At 30.7% G+C, this 22,409-nt stretch overlaps 5 protein-coding genes across 5 annotated transcripts; 4 read left to right on the plus strand and 1 right to left on the minus strand.

The window, feature by feature from the left end:
• Positions 1–338: 338 nt before the first annotated feature.
• On the minus strand, positions 339–600 carry BX663DRAFT_555720 (uncharacterized protein; the record flags this gene model as incomplete). The annotated part of the gene is made up of 2 exons (XM_051531650.1): positions 339–357; positions 446–600. The coding sequence occupies 2 exons, from the start codon at positions 598–600 to the stop codon at positions 339–341; spliced, it is 174 nt and encodes a 57-aa protein (XP_051378493.1).
• Positions 601–4,625: 4,025 nt separating this feature from the next.
• Positions 4,626–5,713, plus strand: BX663DRAFT_524359 (uncharacterized protein; the record flags this gene model as incomplete). The annotated part of the gene is made up of 5 exons (XM_051529624.1): positions 4,626–4,795; positions 4,861–5,280; positions 5,351–5,496; positions 5,573–5,608; positions 5,662–5,713. Coding segments are annotated over exons 2-5 (511 nt in total), but the record flags the coding sequence as incomplete, so codon positions are not given.
• Positions 5,714–11,082: 5,369 nt separating this feature from the next.
• BX663DRAFT_555723 (uncharacterized protein) lies at positions 11,083–11,582 on the plus strand (the record flags this gene model as incomplete). Its single annotated transcript, XM_051531651.1, has 3 exons — positions 11,083–11,125; positions 11,166–11,197; positions 11,271–11,582. 3 exons carry the CDS (start codon positions 11,083–11,085, stop codon positions 11,580–11,582), a joined length of 387 nt encoding a protein of 128 aa, XP_051378495.1.
• Positions 11,583–11,861: 279 nt separating this feature from the next.
• On the plus strand, positions 11,862–12,153 carry BX663DRAFT_442864 (uncharacterized protein; the record flags this gene model as incomplete). Its single annotated transcript, XM_051523541.1, has 2 exons — positions 11,862–11,947; positions 12,021–12,153. Coding segments are annotated over 2 exons (219 nt in total), but the record flags the coding sequence as incomplete, so codon positions are not given.
• Positions 12,154–13,665: 1,512 nt separating this feature from the next.
• Positions 13,666–13,999, plus strand: BX663DRAFT_524371 (uncharacterized protein). Its single transcript, XM_051529625.1, has one exon. It carries the CDS (start codon positions 13,754–13,756, stop codon positions 13,934–13,936), a length of 183 nt encoding a protein of 60 aa, XP_051378497.1. The 5' UTR covers positions 13,666–13,753; the 3' UTR covers positions 13,937–13,999.
• Positions 14,000–22,409: the final 8,410 nt, after the last annotated feature.

Genomic DNA, 22,409 nt, shown 5'->3' on the forward strand with positions numbered 1-22,409 from the left:
AAGAAAATCGCTTTTATTGTTGTATAGTTAAAGAATATTAAGAAGACAAAACAAATCGTGAGTCATAGGCACAAGTAAGAATAAATTTTATTAGAAAAAATTATATATAAAAAAAAGCGAACTATTCTTCTTGTACAAACTATCTGGCCGTTTATACTTTTCTTGGTAGTTCTAGATGATATCTATAGATGCTATTCCATTGGTGTTGCGTTAAATATTGACCTCTTTACGATATTATCAACAGTCTTAATACAGATCATGATCTGGTATTATATTTGACATATCGTTAATTCAATAAAGGCTTCATTCTCAGGTTTTACATTTAATAATTATATAATTTATGTTTGACATGATGATCTATTTTTTATACAATATTATTGTGTAATGAATATTCACATTTATGTTTTATTATATATATATTTATAATGTTATGTAGAAATATAACATAGAAGAATCATCTAAACCCGTAGTATCCGAGATCTCATCAGAAACAGAAGACAGAGAAGTCCCATCTTCGAGGAGAGCATTTAAGTTAAAACTCAACAAGGATTCAACAGCCAAACTAGAATAAGAAGCACCAGAAGCAATAGAAGAGTTCATTTTAGTAATATTTGAAATGTTAGAGTAGTTCACAGAAAAAAGATGTTTTGATTAGCAAAAAGATAGAGAAAGAGAAATAAACAAAAGACAAGTCTGTGAAAACTTTGTATAGTTTATTAAAGATGATACATAAAACTGTACAACCAAAAATTATATGAAAAATTGAGGGCTATTTATATGTTTTTATAAGGTAAGTATTATCAATGGAAATATGACTGAGATAAGCAAGTATTACTATAATAAAGTGTTTTACATAAAACATTGTCTTCGAATAATTCAGCGATCAATAAGATATAGCTTTATTTCCTTTTTCTCCCTGAGTTGTCGCTGTTCCTAGAAATATAACGAATCGTTATTATTGGACTGCGACACATCAATATTAATCCTCAGTGAATATGCTCAGCTGCAATAATACCAATTATTTACGACTTACTCTCATTATCACTGTATATGATTTTGTAAAATAGCCAATACTTGATTGTTTTGTAGAAAATATATATTAATAAACTCGTAAAAACATCATCTTTTATTCCAGTATATTCACAAATGTGTTCTACTAAAAAATATTAAGAAATATTCACAATATACAAAAGTATATAATAAAGCTGTGAATATTCGTTCCATTTTGTGAATCACTGTACACATAAAAAAGTTGCTATGCGCTTAAAGTTGAACAAAAAAAATTATAGGCGGTAAGTTAAACAGTGATAATAAGCTTATATAATCTTTATTTAGTCTACAATAAGAAGCTATATCCTTAAATATTGTACAATGGCGTTTGCACAAAAACATATATGTATTATTTATATACTGGTCTACGAATTATAGTTTGCAAATAAAAGTTCTTATCCTATTGCTATAAATTAAATTAAAGGACAGAACTATAACATAAACTTGTTCAAAAATTATTCCATGTGGTTGATAATAACCTCAAATAAATAAGCAATATATGAATCCCCATACACATTGTTCATACAAAAATTAATAACTAATCAATTAGTTTCCAAATTGCTGACGAAACAATATAAGACTTATTCAAATATTGATATCTAAATAACAGGACTGATCTATTTTATCTCTAATAGGGCTACTTTCATGCTGTTTTACAAAGATTAGCGTTTTATTTTGAAACCTTGTTGATTTACGTATTGAGGGCTTCGGTATGGTTAGAGAGCATCAGGAAGGTTGGTAATAAGGAGCAGGCTTATTTCCTTCCATTGCATTGGTCGGACTTCGAACATATAATTTTTACATAAATTACAGCAAAAAATTAATTTTTATACCTATGCCCACGAGAGTACCTATGCCAAATTTCGTGTATTAAATTTACAAATACATTAGATATGATTATGTTAGTCAGTATACTATTATATATGACAAACTCGTAGTACTATTAAAATAAACCTATCTAATAAAGTTATAAACAAAATTTAGGAATATACTGTTAGCAGATTGATATATAAAGAAGGCTTGTACGACCACTTTCGTGTGACCCACTTTAGCTTTCTGTGAGATTCACTATAATGATAAGCTTTTAAACCCAATGTAATATTCTATCACCATCCACGCTTGTGGTAGTCAAACTGATATAGAATCTTTGCCGCATTAAAGTTAAATGCTTACTTGGCCTCTGTCTTTACAGGAATAGTGTAGCGACAGAAGATACAGCGACTTTCAGTAAGCGGCAAAACTGTGGCAATATTGATGTATTTTTAGGTATTTTATTCAAATAACTCTAATATGTAGTACTTGATAGCGCCATCTTTTGCTTTAATTACTACTTCAACACGTCTTCGCATACTTTCTATGTGTTTTAAGTATAGTTAAACTGTAACTTTAGGATACCAAACATCAGCAACTTGCTCCTATAACTCATCCATATTTTATGGTGGCCTATCATAGGCAGCAAGCCTGCACTTCAAATAAAACCAAAGGTTTTCAATTGGATTTAGATCAGGTGAGTATGATGGCCATTCAAGGACATTTATTTTATTTCTTTTGTACCAATTTCTTGTATATTTGGATGTATGCTTCGGATCATTGTCTTGTTGAAGGATCACATCTTTCTTACAAAGGCCATAATCCTTGAGCGTCTCCATAAAGTCACCTTTTAATATTTCACAATATAATTGTGTTGTGTATATAATGATGTATTACATAATATCTTATAATGTACAAATCAGAGTCATGAAGAACCGGATGATATTATAGTTATTAGTTATACACTTTATGCATACAATATTATTTGATTTCAGTTTATAAGACATTCTTGTGATGAGAAAAAATAATGTTATAATAAATACTAACTCTACAAAATAATGATAAGAAAAACATAGTGTAAGGAGTTATTAATGATAAAGATATATGAATTATAGATTATACCTATTAATTATATATATGCATTATTATTTAATGTTGTCTAAAATACTAACTTATAAATATAATCATATACTATCTATGAGAACTCTATTCTAATTGAATACACTATATAATATAATGAAATTCATTTAAGTAGTACATTGAGGAATGAATATAACATAAAGAAGCTGGTTAGAATATAAATCTATATATCAAAAGTGTCTTTCCTATATCATTCACAAGTATGAACAAACGAGATTTTATTATTTTGTTTCAAGAAAAATAACCGGCTAAATCAAGCACCAATAATTTAATGTTTATTAGAGTTAACTGAGATTAATTCTCAGTCAGGGCAAAGACTAGAGCTCTAACACAATAATTTTAATTATTCTATGGGAAATATTCTTCTTTCAAGATATCTTCACTCTGTTCCTGTCTCGAAGTAACCCGTTCTCCACAAGATATAAATAAGGATCCATTTTGCACTCATCTTTTAAAAACTCAGTTTTTTCATTTTTTAATTTTTTAATTTTTAATTTTCATTTTGATAATAAAAGTTTTATACAAAGTTTTCACAGATTTATTCTGTCTTATTCTTTTGTTATCTTTGTCTTATCAACAAATTGCGAGTCCATTCTTCCCTCAATCTTGGCAATAAAACCAGGACCATGTTGCGTGAAACAACTGCATAACATTAAGCTTCCACCCCCACCTTTGTACTTAAAGTTGACGTTACGGTCTTTTAGAGGTTCACCCTTTTTAACCTATGTCCATTGCTTTCCATCTGAACCCAAACGATTGATTTTTCTTTCGCCACTGAAGATGACCTTTTCCCAATCCTCAACCGACCAGTTTCTATGAGCTTTTTAGCCCATTTTTAACAATTTTGTCTACGCTTATTCGTCAATAGTAGCATATATTTCTTAATTTTCAAATCAAAGTCGAATGATTTTAAGAATCTGCGAAATGGCTTGCGTGGAAATATCATATCCTTGAGCATCATGTAAGTTCAGGGGAGAGGTAGCATCGATTGCAGTGATAAAATAACCAGTATAAATAGATCGCGCAATCAATCTTCTTTGGTGTACCTTCTTTCAAGTCCATCTTGATTTGATTTTCTCTGGCAATTCTGGCAATTGTCCTAATGGGCACACCCACTATTTTAGAAATATCTATAAGATTCCTGAGCATTAAGTTTTGCTAATATAACACTCTTTTTATCGTAAGGAATTTGTCTCATTCTAATGTATGTAATGATCTATGTATGTGTTAATGAGAATCATTCACAAATATTGTTCAGATTAGTAACGAATTTGAAGAAAAAACGATACTATGTAGGAAGTAAACCTTTTTGTTAATTCAATAATGATATTAAATTATTTAAAATAAAAAAATGTTGGTTTTCTTTAAAAAAATGTTGGTTTTCTTAAAAAAAATTGATAGAAAATATTATTATGCAGCGAAATGGCTAAATCGAATAAAATGATATGATCGCTGTCGAAATGAACATTCATGCATGTAAATAATACTAAGAAGCTGTAAAAGTAATATAAATTTTGTCGACTTTCCATTAAAAATACTTCTATTAATGTATCTTTATTCATTTATGTTGTGCACTAAGGAAAGCCAAAAATTAGAAAACATTGCCAAGCTTTTGTGAGTCACTGTATTTGTATAACACATTGGTACAGGGTAATTTAAGAACGTTTTATATCTAGAATGATTTGCTGCTGGCCAAAAAGATGATCAAATCTCTTTCATTGTTTTTACTAATGAAGGAAGACAATTACCCTGATACACATGATATGGAATTCTTGGAACTGCTCCTCCAACAAACGTAAGTCCAGCATTCTTTTTTTTTGGATTTTATTTAAACCTATAAATTAACCAATGTTTATTTAGACGTAAATCTTTTTCATTATAATACTTCTGAGGATGCATTTAATCAACTCTTTATCTAGCCATACCTTGATATCATTAGTAAGACTATCACGCTCCATAATTTTAAATCAGATTTTGTGCAAGGACAGCCCTATTTAAAGAGTATGAGCAGGCAATTAAAAGCTTGTAACCTATATATTGATGATGAAAATCAATATAAATCTGACGGTTTATTAAAGCTTTTCGGGTTGAAGGAGTTAGAATTGCTGTTGTTAGAGACTTCCGACTGCCTTATAAACAAGGATAGAAATAAGACTAATTTCGACCATCATAAAAGCGTGTTTGGTACATTGGTGATGCTTAAATGTATCGCTGATGATTATGCTTTTGGATCAGTTGTAAATTTTACAAAGGTTAAAGTGTTTTTTCTGCATGCAGTAGGTAAAATTTTAACAATCTATCAGCATATAATTTTCCATTAATTTTCTTTTCTGTAAAAAAAAAAGAAAAGACAGTGAATTACATTTCTGGAGTGTTTGCTATCAAAAAGAAGATGTTTTCGATCTCTGGAGAGAGTCGACACTTCTTATCAAGCCAGACTTTCAGGATAAGGAAGATTTCGTACTTAATTTGATGCAATTCTGTTGGGATATTAAGGTAACGTATAATCTCATATAGAATTACATATGTAAAAGCACTAATGGCATTGTCAAAATGATGTAAAATAGAAGAGTCTGTACGAAACATTATACACTTGGTAAAAAAACTGGTACACAGATATATTTCTTAATGTATTGGCTATATTTCTATGACAATGCATAGTATATGTATAGAAATGGGCCAAATATTAGCTACAAGGATTTGATATATGTTTGTGAAATCTAAATAAGATTGGTAAATTTTAATTGGACAAAATATATATGATAAGCTTTATTACGTAATCAGCTCAGAAACAACGACAAGATAAATTCAGTTAGTATGTAGTTAATATTTTGTATATTCTCCTTTAGCTTTAATAACGGCCTGAAATCTTGATGGCGTACTCTCGTAGTAAGGCAACATATCTTCTTTCTGAAACTTATTTCATTCTTTGTCAATTCTATTCCATAATTCATTAATGTTCTTTGGGTGTGTTGGATATTTTGCCAATCTTATCTTTAAGTGATACCAAAGGTGCTCTATGGGATTTAAATTGGGACTATTAGGTGTCCATACATGCATATAGCTTATATCTTTTGTTTAGACCATCTTCTAGTAAATTTCGATGTGTGCTTTGTGTCACCATTTTGTTGAAGGATAACATCTTCTTTACTCCACTCATAATACTCTAATGTATCTATGTATGTAGTCCCTAGCCTAGGATATACGTGTATCCTTCGGAATCAAAAGTTTTATCTTCTATTTTACATGCATAACCTGGTCCTTCGGCTGTCATACAGCCCCACATCAATAAAGAGCCACCATTATGCTTTAAAGTTTGTTTATAGTGATGAGAGCGAGTAGGATGACCCCTTTGCTTCCAAGTACATTGAACCCTATCTGACTCCCATATGTTTATCTTCGTTTTATCTGAGAATATAACTTTCTTCTAGTCTTCAATTGTTCATTCTTTATATTTCTTAGCCCAATAAAGTCGTTTCTTTATATGCTCATATCTGAGAAAAGGTTTCGATTTTTTTAATGCTACATAAAAGCCAAGCTGATATAAAATTCCAATCGTTCGACATGATTGCGCTTCAGCCATTGATGGGAATTGACGCATTTTTTATATAGTTTCAAAAAAATGATTTTATTATAAAAAGTCATTACGACGTAATGTAACGTTAGACGAATGTCATTATTTTATCTAGTGTTCTATATTCTTTCAATTACATTTTAGATCAACTTTCTGTCTTAAGAGAAACACGAGATACAACAATTTTGCATTTTATGCATCAGTTTTTTCACCTACTGTATAAGTCTGTCACGAGTTTCATCTGATTTGTCTGTGGCGCTTTTTCGCACAAACTCGATATTAATCCACTCACTATATGAATTTTGAATGTGTTTCTTGAAGTATTTTTTGTTGACATGAAGGTTTTCTTGTATGCTTTTCTTCAATACATATAATGATCTTCCTCTTTCTGGCGCTTTATTCCCACTGAGCTTCTTTTGAGTCTGAACACCAAAGTGGTCTTTATGTTTATTCAATAACAAAGAAAACTGGTGCAGAGAGTATATATGTTGCAATCTAGCGAAATTGAAACTTAAAATTTTGTACATTTGATTATTGGTAAGGAAGTCGTAGTCATACAGCTAATTATTGTTCGGTTCTTATTTGGTGAAAATAGATTTAGTTGTATCTAAAATACTTTCCATTGAATAGTTAAAAGCATCAGTGCTCGATGTTGATGACGTTACAGTTATCACAGATCCATCTTTATCATCGTTGTTTTCACCTACAATGTCAATTGTTGATAAGATAAAGATAACAAAAGAATAAGACAGAATAAATCTGTGAAAACTTTGTATAAAACTCTTATTATCAATAAAAATTTTAAAAATAAAACTTAAAAACTCAATTTCTAAAAAAAGAGTGCAAAATGAATCCTTATTTATATCTTGTGGAGAACGGGTTACTTCGCGACAGGAACAGAATGAAGATACGGTGAGGATCAAAACTATTCAAATGTTTTCATTTTTTAACTTTGTAACCGAATTATATGCGATAATTGTATAGAGGGATATAGTAAATTATATATTGTCTTAAAGAGAAAATTAATGGCATTCTAATACAGTGACTCACAAAACTGAGCGAATGTTTGATTAATTTTACAAAATGTTCAATTTATAAGACAAAACACTCTTGAAACTCTAGCATACAATATATCAATAGAATGCTTGTTTTCTAAGGAATTTAATGATACCTTTGTTGATGATGTACAGTGACTCACAAAACTATCCCAATGTTTTGCACTTTTCTCTTTAACTGACCCGTTCTTCTTTTGTAATCAAGCTAGAAAGATATCGAAGATATCATTCGATAGCCTAAGTAATTCTCTATCAAGTCATTACCAAAAATAGTAATATAATTTAAAACTCAGCGTAAAATATTAAATAAAAAATTGAATATGCATTGGGACAGTTTTGTGGCCGTACCTATAAAAATAAAATCTGTCCCACAATTTGGCAGTAACTTCAGCCTAGCATATAGTAGCAATCGTAGTATTTCTTTGTGCCTTCCACAGTATAATTAAGGTAAGTTCTAAAATATTCTATAATTTTGGGGACTAAATCTTGAGGCCATATTGTTACAGTGAGGATCAAAACTGTTCAAATGTTTTCATTTTTTAACTTCGTAACCGAATTATATGCGATAATTGTATAGAAAGATATAGTAAATTATATATTGTCTTAAAGAGAAAATTAATGGCATTCTAATACAAGTGTTCATTAGAAAATTAACAGTTTTTATTGGTTTAATATTAGTGTTTAAAAGTGCGGAGTCTATTTGAACAGTTTTGCACCCGCCTTCCAAATTTCAATTAGACCACAATGTTGATTTATTAATAGGATGTCCAGTATCCCTTTGCTTTGATACACTCTTATATACGTCTTGGCATAGTGTCTATTACTTTTCTACACTCTTCTACAGTGATTACATTATACCAAATATGTACAACGCGCTCGTATAACTCATTCATGCCTTTGGGCGGTGTATCATACTCATTAAGTCTAATTTTTAATAGTCTCCACATGTTCTCAATTGGATTAAGATCAGGAGATTGCGCTGGCCACTCCATTACTTGATACTCTTGTGCTGCAAGGTAATCCATGACTATATTTGAGGTGTGTTTTGAATCATTATCTTGCTGAAAATGAATTTGATTACGACGCAGACGTAATTTTTCACAGGTAAAGTCAACCATCTTATTAAGATCCTCATCCAAAATGTCTTTATATGGATAACGATCCATACTACCATCTATTTTACAGATCCAGCCAACTCCAGCGTACGAGATAGCGCTCCAAAACATGAGGCCACCACCACCATGCTTTCTGGTTTCCTTGACATGATGTGGTTGCAACTGCTCTCCATCACGGATCCAACCCCAGACACGTCCGTCTGAGTTAAAACGATTAACTTTAGTCTCATCCGACCAAATAACTCTTCTCCAATCGTCTAAAGTCCAGTCACGATGAGCCATGCACCATTCAAGTCGCCTTTTTGCATTGGTTTTGCTAATGGCCGGTTTTTTTTGCTTCTCAATTGCACCAAGGCCAGCACCTCTGAAAGTACGGCGAACTGTATGTACACTTGCATTGACACCGAGTTCCGTTTTAAGCTCTTGTCGGACTTTTACAGCGTTATCCATACGATTTCTAGTTACTAAACGTACACAGTAACGCTTATCCGCATTTGATAAGACTTGTGGTCGTCCCCCTTTTCCTTTTTCTCGCTCCGAACAATACTTTTTACCAACATTTGAAACAGTTCCAAAACTTACTCCGACATGTTCAGCCACTTTACGAACTGATTCACCCGATTGAAGAAGAGAAACAATACGATTACGTTGTTCAGATGTAATTCCACGCATACTTACTAGTTAATTCTCGAATTATTACTGATTATGTGGTGTGTTAAGCAAAAAAAGTTTATGGAGCAAAAATTTGAGAATTTTGAACGTTTCCTGTTCGATTATATGCTGTCTGTACCGCGATACCAAATTGTGGTATTGAGTTTTGTGAAGATTACATTTCGGGAGCAAAACTGTTCAAATGTACCCATCAAATTTAAAGCCGAAATACAAAAATTATCGGAGATTTAATTCGACAAAAAATATTTCATCTGATAGAGCGGAGTTTTACGAGTAAAATGATACTATTTCTGTGGCATAACTCTGATGGTTTGTATGGGAAAAAATTAAAAATGTCAAATAATGCTAAACATTTGAACAGTTTTGATCCTCACTGTACTATCTGAAATTTTACTCTTTCGTACCTCAAGAAGTCAAGAAACGACAAAGTCAGTATTTTTTTCACTAGTAATATATTAGAAAGCCATTCCCATAAAAGAAAATTGCATTTTTCAAAGTCCGACGGCCGTATATGGGGAAGGATCCATATTAAAGAACGACTTAGATGGGCAAAGAAGTATAAAGACTACACAGTCGATGATTGGAGAAGGGTTATTTGGTCTGACGAGACCAAAATTAATCGTTTTAACTCCGATGGACGTGTCTGGGCTTGGATAAGGGACAATGAAAGTCTTCAAATGCGTCATATTAAGCAGAATTATAAACATGGAGGTGGTTCAATCATGATTTGGAGTTGTATTACCTGCGTCGGAGTTGGCTGGATGTGCAAAATAGACTCTACTATGGACGGAGAGCTTTATAAGGAAATCCTTCAAGACGAATTAGAGAAATCTATCGAAATGGTGTGCAAGCAAACAGGATTAAGGAGAGACCAAATCGTCTTCCAGCATGATAACGATTCAAAACATAGGTCAATTCCAGTCAAAGAATACTTGAAAAGCCAGGAATACGAAGTTCTTGATTGGCCATCACAGTCTCCAGACCTTAATCCTATTGAACATATGTGGGCTCTAACAAAAAGAAAACTTAATGAGTATGAGACACCACCTAAGGGTATTTGTGAGCTTTTTGAAAGAATTACGGACGTATGGTACAATAAGATCGCCAAAGAAGATTGTTTAAGAGTTATAGACTCTATGCCCGACCGTTGCAAAGCTGTTATAAAGACAAAAGGTCGTTAGACTGATTATTAGTTGTTCAATGTTTAAATTAAATAAAATTAACTTACGGCCACAAAACTGTCCCAATGCATATTCAATTTTTTATTTAATATTTTACGCTGAGTTTTAAATTATATTACTATTTTTGGTAATGACTTGATAGAGAATTACTTAGGCTATCGAATGATATCTTCGATATCTTTCTAGCATGATTACAAAAGAAGAACGAGTTAGTTAAAGAGAAAAGTGCAAAACATTGGGACAGTTTTGTGAGTCACTGTACTGTCTATACCGCGATACCAAATTGTGGTATTGAGTTTTGTGAAGATTACATTTCGGGAGCAAAACTGTTCAAATTTACCCATCCACTTTAAAACCAAAATACAAAATCTATCGGAGATTTAATTGCACGAAAAGTATTTCATTTGGTAGAGCGGAGTTTAACGAGTAAAATGATACTATTTTTGTGGCAGAACTCTGATGGTTTGTATGGGAAAAATTTAAGAATGTCAAATAATGCTAAACATTTGAACAGTTTTGATCCTCACTGTAAGTGAAAAAAATAAGGTATCTATTGCTCTGATCGAAGCCAGTAGTGCAGAAATTGCAAAAAAACTACAGGTAAATGATAAATAAATAGGGTGCTTTGATATACATGTTGACAATAATACGTTTTATTGTCATTAAAATACAGGTACCGGTGGCAGAAGAAGAAGAGGAGGAAAAACAAAAGACAGAAGATAAAGACAACAATAATGAACAGACTTTAGAGGAAGAAGATGGTGATGAGAATGATGCCTATTCACATGAAGGAAGTGATGATGCCACTGACAACAGCTTAAAATATATTTTAAATAACAACGAAGATGAACTTAGAAGTGTTATATCATCAGATGAAGCGGTTCCTGCCTATTTGAAACAATTTGAATTATTTCAAATGAAGGCTTTTAAAAAGGCAAAAACAGTTGGTCTCTTTGTTAATGCAGATTTGTATCAAATTTTGTAAGTAAAAATTTTTATTTTTATATATTTATCTACTGATGCCTTTACCTTAGATCTTTATATCATATTATATTATTGAAGAAAGGTCGGGCTTATCCTGACATAAATATAGATGACTTAAATAAGTAGATGTTGGAATTTTACAAGTGCGATACAAATATTGAAAAAAAAACGTTTGATGCTATAGCGAAAGTATTCAGGGTAAATAAGCTTAAAGGTTAACATGGATTTATTATGATATCTCATGTATTCTTTTTTTTAGGGCATTGGTGATGTTCCTGATAGAGATAGATTAAAGATCAAATTATTTAAAATATACAAAAAAGCCGAAAAAGAAGACCGAAAAGTCATTGATATTTTAATCAATTTGTGAGTAGTATACACACAGTAAAAGGAAAATTTATAATTAGGATCCATAAACTAATCTGATTCTTTATGTTAGATTAAACAAATTACCGAATGAAGAAACTATAAACTATACTATTGAAGAAGAAGAGCTTATTAACAACTTCGTTGATCCTATACTCAGTCCTTTATTGCATAGACCAGAAAAAGAAAAACATTTTTTATGGTAAATGAACTGACGCGAACTTATAATATTATCAATAATATTAATTCTACATCTAATCGATAGGCTAAACAAAATAGTGACAAAATCATACAATACCCGTCCTAATGCTGGTTGTGCGCTTATTCATGAGATTTATGAGAGAAGAATCCAAAGGTTTTCCTGTTTTGCCGAGGTGAAGGCAGGGTTAATATTGCAAAGAACCCCGTCGGAGTTTGATTTTTTGATTTTCCTTTTTTGGAAATTGCCCAATGGTCGGTATGCTTCTTATCCACTCTCAAAAATATCTGAGAATGTCGAGTCTGACAAAAGTGAGGAATCAACCATTCCTCCTTTAAATGATATTCCCATAGAAATCGAATTAATATATAAAAAACAACAAATGTTGAGCGTAATGCAAAAAGAAGTAGAAGATTTATTTCGTAGAAATTATTTACTATTATGACATAATCAATCATCACTAACTATATTCTTGTGTTATTTTTATTCTTCTATTTTTATATACAAATTGAATTGCAATAGTATATATATTGTAAAAAGATAATTTAATAAAGGATCATCTTCTCTTCTATTTTAAAACTATATAGTGCTGTGCGTGTATAGTTAACCACTGAGAGTTGAACTAGAAGTCTCACTAGAATAACAAGGATCAGACATATTTGTCGTTTCTTGACTTCTTGAAGTATAAAAGAGTAAAACTTCAGATAGTATTAAACAAAATAACAAAGAATATAATTAAGTTTTTATAATATTTAATGGTTATCTTTATTTAAAATTAATAATTTTTCGATACTTATATTTGTTTGATTGTAGTCGTATTTACAACTAAGTTAATAGAAATAAACTATCATTTATTTAAATAATAAAGAGTTTATTCGAATAAAACTAGTGGATGGCACTTCACAGCATAATATTCATTCTACGCTCAGTTTTAATAATAGTCATTGTTAGAGTATTCGAGCATTAAAAATAATTATAGACATCGTGTTATGTAATAAAAAGAATTTAATAGATTTACGACTGTTATATTCAATTACATAATTAGTTACATAAGTTATACATACTATATATTCATCCATAATGTTGTATAGGTTTATAGAGGGAATATTCACTGTAAATTAATATTAACGCGTTGCTTATCCCAAAGACAATAATTGTGTATATTTTTAATAACAACAACAGCTCAGACAGAAATATGCATACTGCATGCAGAGTTATTCGGAGACAGAATTTGTGCATATTTGTGCATATTTGTGCATAAAGGCTTTATTATAGCAGTATTCACTTATCTTAATCAATACTCCTATTAATATGACTTACCATACAAAAACATATAAATAGCCCTCGTCATTTTTCCATATTATTTTCTTCTTGTACAATTTCTGTATTATTTTTCTTTAATAAACTATACAAAGTTTTCACAGACTTGTCTCTTCTTTTTCTCTTTCCTTATCTTTGTACTCAAAACAATATCAAATTTGCTATAACAATGAAGTTTATGTGCCAACAGGGAAAATCGTGATTATAGTAAAGATGCATAAGTGTTGTCTTCCTGATTTTCTCATGTTGTCAACTAATTATGTCGACGTCTTCTATTTTCACAAATTATGCATAATTTTGACTTCTTTCTTCTCACGTCTGAATCCTTTACTATCGGCTTAAATCTTCTTTTATTTTGCCTATTAATTCTAAACGGTAGATTGTACTCTGCTTCTATTGGTTGGTTCTCTACTTCGTTCCTAATAGACTGGACAATCCAACATATTTTAGCTGTAGGTTATCACTACTAGTGGTATTACCATAAAAGGAAAATCATTTTTCAAAGTCCGACAGCAGTGTATGGGGAATTAACCAAGGAAGAGGCATACGATCAACAGATTGAAGGAGAGCATTTACATGACGAGGATCATGATAGACTCTATAGCCTGTGATTTCCAATTTTTGATTCAGGAGAACCACTGATTTCTTGATAATTTGTAGGTAAACCCATTATACCAATCCCAATATTACTCATACAATCAATACCAATACTCATATCATAATTATTAGTTAAATTCATTACTTCAAATTTACGACTTATAGTTTTATTGTTACAAGAAATAGAAATTAAAGCTGTTCCAACTATCTTGACATTACTTTTAGAATCAGCTAATTCAATAAATTTATTATCATCACTAGAAATGGGGCTTATAGGTATATTATGGTTTAAATAAAAATCTTTATTAATAGAACTAAAATTTGCATCTGTATCTAATATACTAATTGCTTTTATTGATTTAGTTTCTTTATTTTCTTTTCTAACATGAATTATAATAGGAAAAGAAATAGAATTAGGATCAATATGTTTAAAATCTTTGGCTACAACAGAATTTTGATACTTACAATCCAAAGACATTCTATTTAATTGCACGATGTTATCATCTTCATCATTATTGTTTTGTACCGATCTTTTAGCCATTCTGTTTATCTTATTATTTTTATTGTTACTAATCTTGTCATTATTGTTTTTGTGATGGAATGTCAATAAAAATAAAAGATAAAATAAAAAGAGAAAAGAGAACAAAAGGAAGTATAGTTTGAGACTGTTTTTATTCAAAAAAAATAAAGAATGTTAAAAGAAAGTTAAAGAAGAAGTTAAAGATTATTTTGTGTCTAAACAACTGCTTGTATTTATATTAATGAATCCTGAATCAAAGAAATAGAAATAACCGTCAAAGAACATGAGTCATGAAACAGTGTTAGTATTCGTATATACGTCTTGTTGATTCAAGAGACTGATCTATGGATTATCTATTGGGTGTTATAATGATCTGATCAAGTTTTAAATAAAAAATTTATTGTTTAATCTGAGTATATGTTCCTGATATCTTTTATGTTTTATTTTATTGGATCAAAGACGACTTGAATCCTTTGTCAAGGCTATAAAAATAAATATTTAGAAATGATACGATGTCTTATAATTGATACATCTAGACAATTGGATGTCAATAAGTTTTATATTATTTACAAGATGTTATATACAGAGTTTTATTTCATATTCAGGCTTATATTTTATCCTGTATTATGTAATTCATCTATTATAATATTACTCATGATTATATCCAGAGCTTGTTCTATAACAGTTTTGTTTATTAGCTTTTTTAGCATCTACAAATTCTTGACACGGCGACCCTTTATCCAAGGTTTATTACAAAGGGTGCAAGGCTTATTAGATAATGACAAGTTACGAGAGGTATAAGAATCAGATACTTTACTAGGTTTGTTAGAACCTTTATTAGTATGACGATTGGAATTTTTATATGACTCATGAGGACCTTCATGACATGGACGTTTAACAGGAGGAGCAGCAAAGGAACTATCTTCACCGGAAGCAACAACAAGATCAATAATTTGATTTATAGAGGTAGGTAAGTTGGTGCCAAAGTGAGACGCTATGGCTACTTGTGAACGGGCACGAACAGATTCTCGAAGTGAGACAAAAAATGAAACAGCCAACTGAGTTCCATCTTCTATTCCTGTTTCACGACGAAGTTTTTGATACCTACTTGCGTATTCTCTGTTTGTTTCATACCTGTCTTGCTTCAAGGATCCAACTTCCACCATCAATAAAAACTTTCTATATGGTGTATCAAAACAATCTAAGATACATGCTTTAGCTTCAGACCACGCCAAATTCCGACCAACCAAGACTTCTTCGAACCAAGACATTTGTTCAGTATTCATACACATTGGTAAGAGTCTTTCCCAATTTAAATTAAAATCTTGTAAGTGGGCACGAAGAACCTTCTCCAAAGAAATACAAAAGTCATGGGCACTGTCGAAAGCTTCTTCGTCCTTTTTCCAAATATTTTCCCCTTTTAACTGCAGTTTAGGTAGAACAGGAGGAACAACAGCACGAATGGTAGGCATAGTATTAACAGCAGCAGGAGAACTAATGGACATTTTATAAGAAATATGGGCTTGTTGGAAACGAGTTAATTTTTCCAAGAATTGGTAATAGGCTTCTGAAGCTCTTGACGCTTCTGGGGAATCAGGAGCTTTTCCACACAACGCAGTATAGATAGCAAAAAGAAAAGAATAGTACTTTTCTTTTTCATTGCTTCTAAGACGACTTTAGCATTAGAAGCAGCTTCTTCAGGAGTTATATTAACAACTGGAAGATTATCCAGATCTTCATCTTTTTGATGTTCCGTAGTATCTTCAGACAAAGATTTATTAGTGGAGTTAGAATCAGTTTCAGTCTCTTCACCAGCCACAGTAGAGTCTATATTCATTTCTGAGGGCTTGTTCTCCGGAGCATCTGGAGAGGTAAGTTCAGGATTCATAATAACCATCGAATAAAAGAAGAATTTAAACTATAAAAATGTGATGGAACGTAATATTTAAAAAAGAGAAAGAAGAGAGAAAGGGAACAAAAGGAAGTGTAGTTTGAGACTGCTTTTATTCAATAAAAATAAAGAATAAGAATTGAAAATTAAAGAAAAAGTTTTTCATGTCTACACAACTGCTTGTATTTATATTAATGAATCCTAAATCAAAGAAATAAAAAATATAAGTCATGAAACAGTGTTAGTATTCAGATATACACGTCTTGTTGCTTCAAGAGACTGATCTATCGATTATCTACTGAATGTTATAATGATTTGATTTAAGATTTAAATTGTTTGACCTGAGTATAGGCTCCTTATGTCTGTTTTATTGGATCAACGGCGACCTGAATCCCTTATCAAAGTTATGAAAAAATATTTAGAAATGATATGATGTCTTATTTAGTTGACATATTTAGATGACTGGATGTCAATAAGGCTTATATTATATTATTTATAAGATGTTATATACAAGAAGACATGATGTCTTTTATTATATGTTCAGGCCTATAGTTTATTCTCTATTATGTAATTCATCTTTCATAATATTACTTACGGCTATCTTTAGAGCTTGTTCTATAGCAGCGGGTTCTATAACAGCTAAAAAAGCAGATTATGCATGTAAAATAGAAGATAAAACTCTTGATTCCGAAGGATACACGTATATCCTAGGCTAGGGACTACATACATGGATACATTAGAGTATTATGAGTGGAGTAAAGAAGATGTTATCCTTCAACAAGATGGTGACACAAAGCACACATCGAAATTTACTAGAAGATGGTCTGAAACAAAAGATATAAGCTATATGCATGTATGGACACCTAATAATCCCAATTTAAATCCCATAGAGCACCTTTGGTATCACTTAAAGATAAGATTGGCAAAATATCCAACACACCCAAAGAACATTAATGAATTATGGAATAGAATTGACAAAGAATGAAATAAGTTTCAGAAAGAAGATATGTTGCCTTACTACGAGAGTACGCCATCAAGATTTCAGGCCGTTATTAAAGCTAAAGGAGAATATACAAAATATTAACCACATACTAACTGAATTTATCTTGTCGTTGTTTCTGAGCTGATTACGTAATAAAGCTTATCATATATATTTTGTCCAATTAAAATTTACCAATCTTATTTAAATTTCACAAACATATATCAAATCCTTGTAACTAATATTTGGCCCATTTCTATACATATACTATGCATTGTCATAGAAATATAGCCAATACATTAAGAAATATATCTGTGTACCAGGTTTTTCACCTAGTGTAGCATCTTATTATAAATAATATAATATAAAATTTATTGACATCCACTCAACTAAATGTGTCAACTAAATAATATATTGTAACATTCCTAAATAGTTATTTTTATAACCTTGATAAAGGATTCAGGTCGCCTTTGATCCAATAAAATAGACATAAGGAGCCTATACTTAGATCAAACAATTTAAAACCTTAATCAGATCCTTATAACACCCAATAGATAATCCATAGATATCAGATTCTTGAATCAACAAGATGTATATCCGAATACTTTCCATTCTCAAAATTGATGTCCCAACTTTTTTTTCATCGTATTATCTTTCGTACACTCTTTGAAACTCTATCTCTTTCTTCTTCTCTTTAAATCCACTATTCCTTTCAAACTGATCAAAATCTAAAGGGCCTTGTTATCATGATCATCATAAAAAAAGAGCTTAATTGCCATAATATATTAATAAGATAGTTCACAGCCTAACTATTTAAAATGCATAAACCGCCAGGAATATCTTATACGATTGAACAAAAAGAAAACGTCTATATTGTGTGTGAGAGTGTGTGAGAGGGAGTATCTTAAGCAAAATTTAATGGGTGTCTAAAAATAAAAAATAAAAATTCATAAACTCAAAATAAGAACTGCTGTATAAAATGACATTTTTAAATTATTGATAACTTATCTACTCTTATTCTTTTGGAGAATGTATGAACATCATGCTCTTTCGTGTAACAGTATTTGACTAGTTTTGGCTTAATTACTTTACAAGAATGCTCAGCATATTCACATGAATATTTATACATATAAAAAAAGTAAACAAACTTCTTCTTTTCTTACTTTCTTACTTTCTTGCTTACTTTCAAAGAAGACAGTAATGCTTTACTATATTCAAATAAAAGGCAAAACTTATCTCTAAAGTATTAAAAAGAAAAGAGAAAAAAAAAAGACAAGTAGAAAGGCAGGAGAGAAGATTTAACGCAAAGTAAATTAAAAACAAAAAAAATCACTAAGATTAAACTTTAATAACTTCTCCTTCTTTTCGTTTATTTTTTTTTCTCCTGAATTTTACTATAAAAAAAAGTACATTTTTTCGTTTTTTTTCCTTTTTTTTTCTCTTCTTTTTTTCTTTAGCTTTTTTTATTTTTCCTATTTTTCTTTATTTTTACTTGAAACTATGGGTAGACATTGTCAGGGTTATGAAGTGTGCTCAAGTCACATAGCTTGGCTTACTTGAGAGTGTAGAACTGTCCGTTTATAACATGGCTAAAGGAGAGGGCCTAGACTCTCTTTTGGTTACTACATGCATATCCGCCTTCACCTTGGGTTATTGCAACCTTAGATAATTGATGGGACCTTATCGAATTTTGACTGCTCAAGTTTGATTTATTTCCAAAGGAGGAGGGAAATAAAAAGGATACTTGGGGTTGGAAATTGTAAACCTGTTCCTTTTTTAGGGAGATTAGCGTACTCTTTGTCTGCACCATTGAAAGGGCTTATCTCAAGGTTTAGTTTTTCTGTTTTTCTTTTTGGAGGTTTTTCCTTCTTTTTATTTTTATCTAGTTGCTGTTTATAAAATAAAAATAGATAAGGATGCACAGCTTACGTTTCTGACCGTGGTTTTTTCATCTATTGATTTAGTTGAAGAATCCCAGCTTGTATTTACTGTTAAGTCAAAAGTAGATGCTAGGGGTCAAAGAAGGGACATTCTCAAGTAAACAATAGTCAGGTCGTGCACTTCATGTATCTGGATTTCTTCCACTTCGCCACGCTACAGGTCAGAATGTTTAGCCCGGCTTCCAATGAAACTTACATCCAACTGTATTTTTTTATTGGGTTATGGGGTGAGGAATCCTATCTTTTTCTTCTAGCAAGGCTTGGGTCAGGTTGGTACTTTGCCAAGTGTCTACTAGTTGAAATTGGACGTTTATCTTTCAAGTAGAAATTTAGAGGGAGAAGAAAAAATTACAGCCTGTATCAATTTGTTTGTATGGGTTGTAATATTATTTTTGGGATTAGATATGCTTTCACCTTCTCGTGGTTAATCCTGTTAGTATCAAGTCTCTTTTAAAGAGATTTGAGAACTAAGAAAAGCATCTTTTTTTTATAATATTAATAAAAATGAAAAAAAAAAATTAATAAAATTGTGTTCAGTGAATTTGTCTCATTACATGGATTAGTTAAAGGAAAATCTATAAATTAACTAAAGTTAATGCACATGATGTGAACATACATGTTATAAGAAACTACTGTTATCTTTTATTATGTATGATGCTTCTTGCTATTCGATGACTTCTTTTCATAATTTACATGTTGATGCACTCACTATTTATCGCTAACTTAAACCCTTCCACAATGCTTGACTTTTTTTTTTCATTTATAATATAGAGTAGGTTGTCTTAATATTATCTTATTCACCTTAAATTACACTATAAAAAACTTTTTCAAAAGATTGTCTTAAAGAAAGAAAAAAAAAAGTAGATCGCCAAGTTTTATTTGGCAATTAAACTATTTCCCTGGCAAACTGTGTCGTCGTTGACTATAAAAAGTCTAGTTAACTATTATTGTAACATTACCCTCTTTAGGAATTCATATCTTTTTTTTTAGCAGAGTAAGAAAGCCAAAGAGTATAATTCGCGACCTCTAATAAGAAGGTGCTTATAATTCAGTGTTACTATTGAACAGTACAAGACATACTTAATAATGACTTATCTGCTGGAGATCCAAGAGGAATTAGAAGGACAAGGATGGCCATAATAGAATATCATCCATCAGAATGTATGTATTTTGAACTCTATACAACTTGATAATGAGCCAGCAATAATGCCTTTTTTTTTCCTCACTCTTTTGGGACAATGAGCCTTAAAGTAAAACGGTTGATAAACTGGAAGGAATGCAATTCAAGTTAGTAGCTCCCAAATAAAAAAGTTAATATCATTTATAATCTTACCTTACCTTACCTTGCTAATACTAATACTAATAATAATAATAATAAAGAAACCGACCAAATAGTGTCAATTTTGAAATGTAAGACTACTACAAGTCAATTAGTGAATCAATAAAGAAGATTACAAGTAAGGGACTTCCAATACTAAACTGGCTCATATTTATTGCTATCATATAAAATGTACAGGCAAGTGATGATGGCATTGATAGATGGTTGCTCGAAAAAGGGTTAAATATAATAAAAACTACATAAGAAGTACGCATATCACTTGAAAATTGAGTTGATAATGAATTATTAAAAGTGATTCATTGTAAAAGTCTTTATCATGCTTGAAAGAACAGTAAATGGTAGTCGGGTCGTTGTAGTTGACGGGTACAAAAGTATTAAATGAGTAAGGCTGATCGACAGTTTTCTCACTATCTCGCGCAAAATATCGCGGGATAATTTGTTTACAAGTGAAATGACACCTTTTTCTTTTTTTCTTTTTCGGAAAAGCTGATATGTAACAGCTTCAACTGTTATGCCTACCATTTCACAAATAAAGACAGTATGTGTGATGGAACGTAATATTTTAAAGAAAAATAAAAAGAGAAAGAAAAAAAAAGAGAGAGAGAAAACAAAAGGAAGTATAGTTTGAGACTTGTTTATTCAATGTAAAAAGAATGATATAAAGATCATTTCGTGTCTAAACAGCTACTTGTATTTATACTAATGAATCCTGAATCAAAGAAATAAAAAATATAAGTCATGAAACAGTGTTAGTATTCAATTATACACGTCTTGTTGCTTCAAGAATCTGATATCTATGGATTATCTATTGAGTGTTAAAATGATCTGATTTAAGATTTAAATTGTTTGATCTAAATATAGGCTCCTTATGTCTATTTTATTGGATCAAAGGCGACCTGAATCCTTTGTCAAGGTTATAAAAATAACTATTTAGGAATGTTACAATATCTTATTTAGTTGACACATTTAGTTGAGTGGATAACAATAAGGTTTATATTATATTATTTACAAGATGTCATATACAGAGCTTTATTTTATATTCAGGCTTATACTTTATCCTTTCTTATGTAATTCATCTTTTATAATATTACTTACGCTTATATCCAGAGCTTATTCTATAACACATTTGGTTTAAATCATTCATTCGCAGTGCTTTGTCGAGAATATATAATTTACAAAGATACCAAATAGTGAGGATGATAACAACGACAATAACAACACACTAAACCGTAATAATCAAAATAATAAAGTGCCTCAAAATATCATTATTACTGTTACAAAAAAAAGAAAATAATAAAATATATTGGTTTTATGGCTTGCTCTTTGTCTAAATCATAAAGAAACTATGATACTGCGAAATGAGAACTTCAAGCCTTAAGAAAGTTCCTAAAATTTCTATGTGGTACTAAATTCACAATATTTTCTGATTATAGTGTTATAGAACAAGCTCTGGATATTAACATAAGTAATATTATAAAAGATGAATTACATAATAAAGGATAAAGTATAAGCCTGAATATAAAATAAAACTCTAGTATATAACATACATCTGGTAAATAATATAAAACTTATTGACTACTTACCCTCTTTCATATTTCACTCTACTGTATAAAATTTTACTTGGAAAACTCAGTTTAATTTCCTGTGCCATGACTTTTAAAATACTTAACAATCGGA

Source organism: Cokeromyces recurvatus, assembly GCF_025118155.1.
Source record: "Cokeromyces recurvatus strain NRRL 2243 chromosome Unknown BX663scaffold_39, whole genome shotgun sequence".
NCBI lineage: Eukaryota > Fungi > Mucoromycota > Mucoromycetes > Mucorales > Mucoraceae > Cokeromyces > Cokeromyces recurvatus.

Coding starts and splice junctions, on each gene's coding strand:
- BX663DRAFT_524371 (XM_051529625.1), top strand. CDS start 13,754: ATGCATAATTTTGACTTCTTTCTTCTCACGTCTGAATCCTTTACTATC.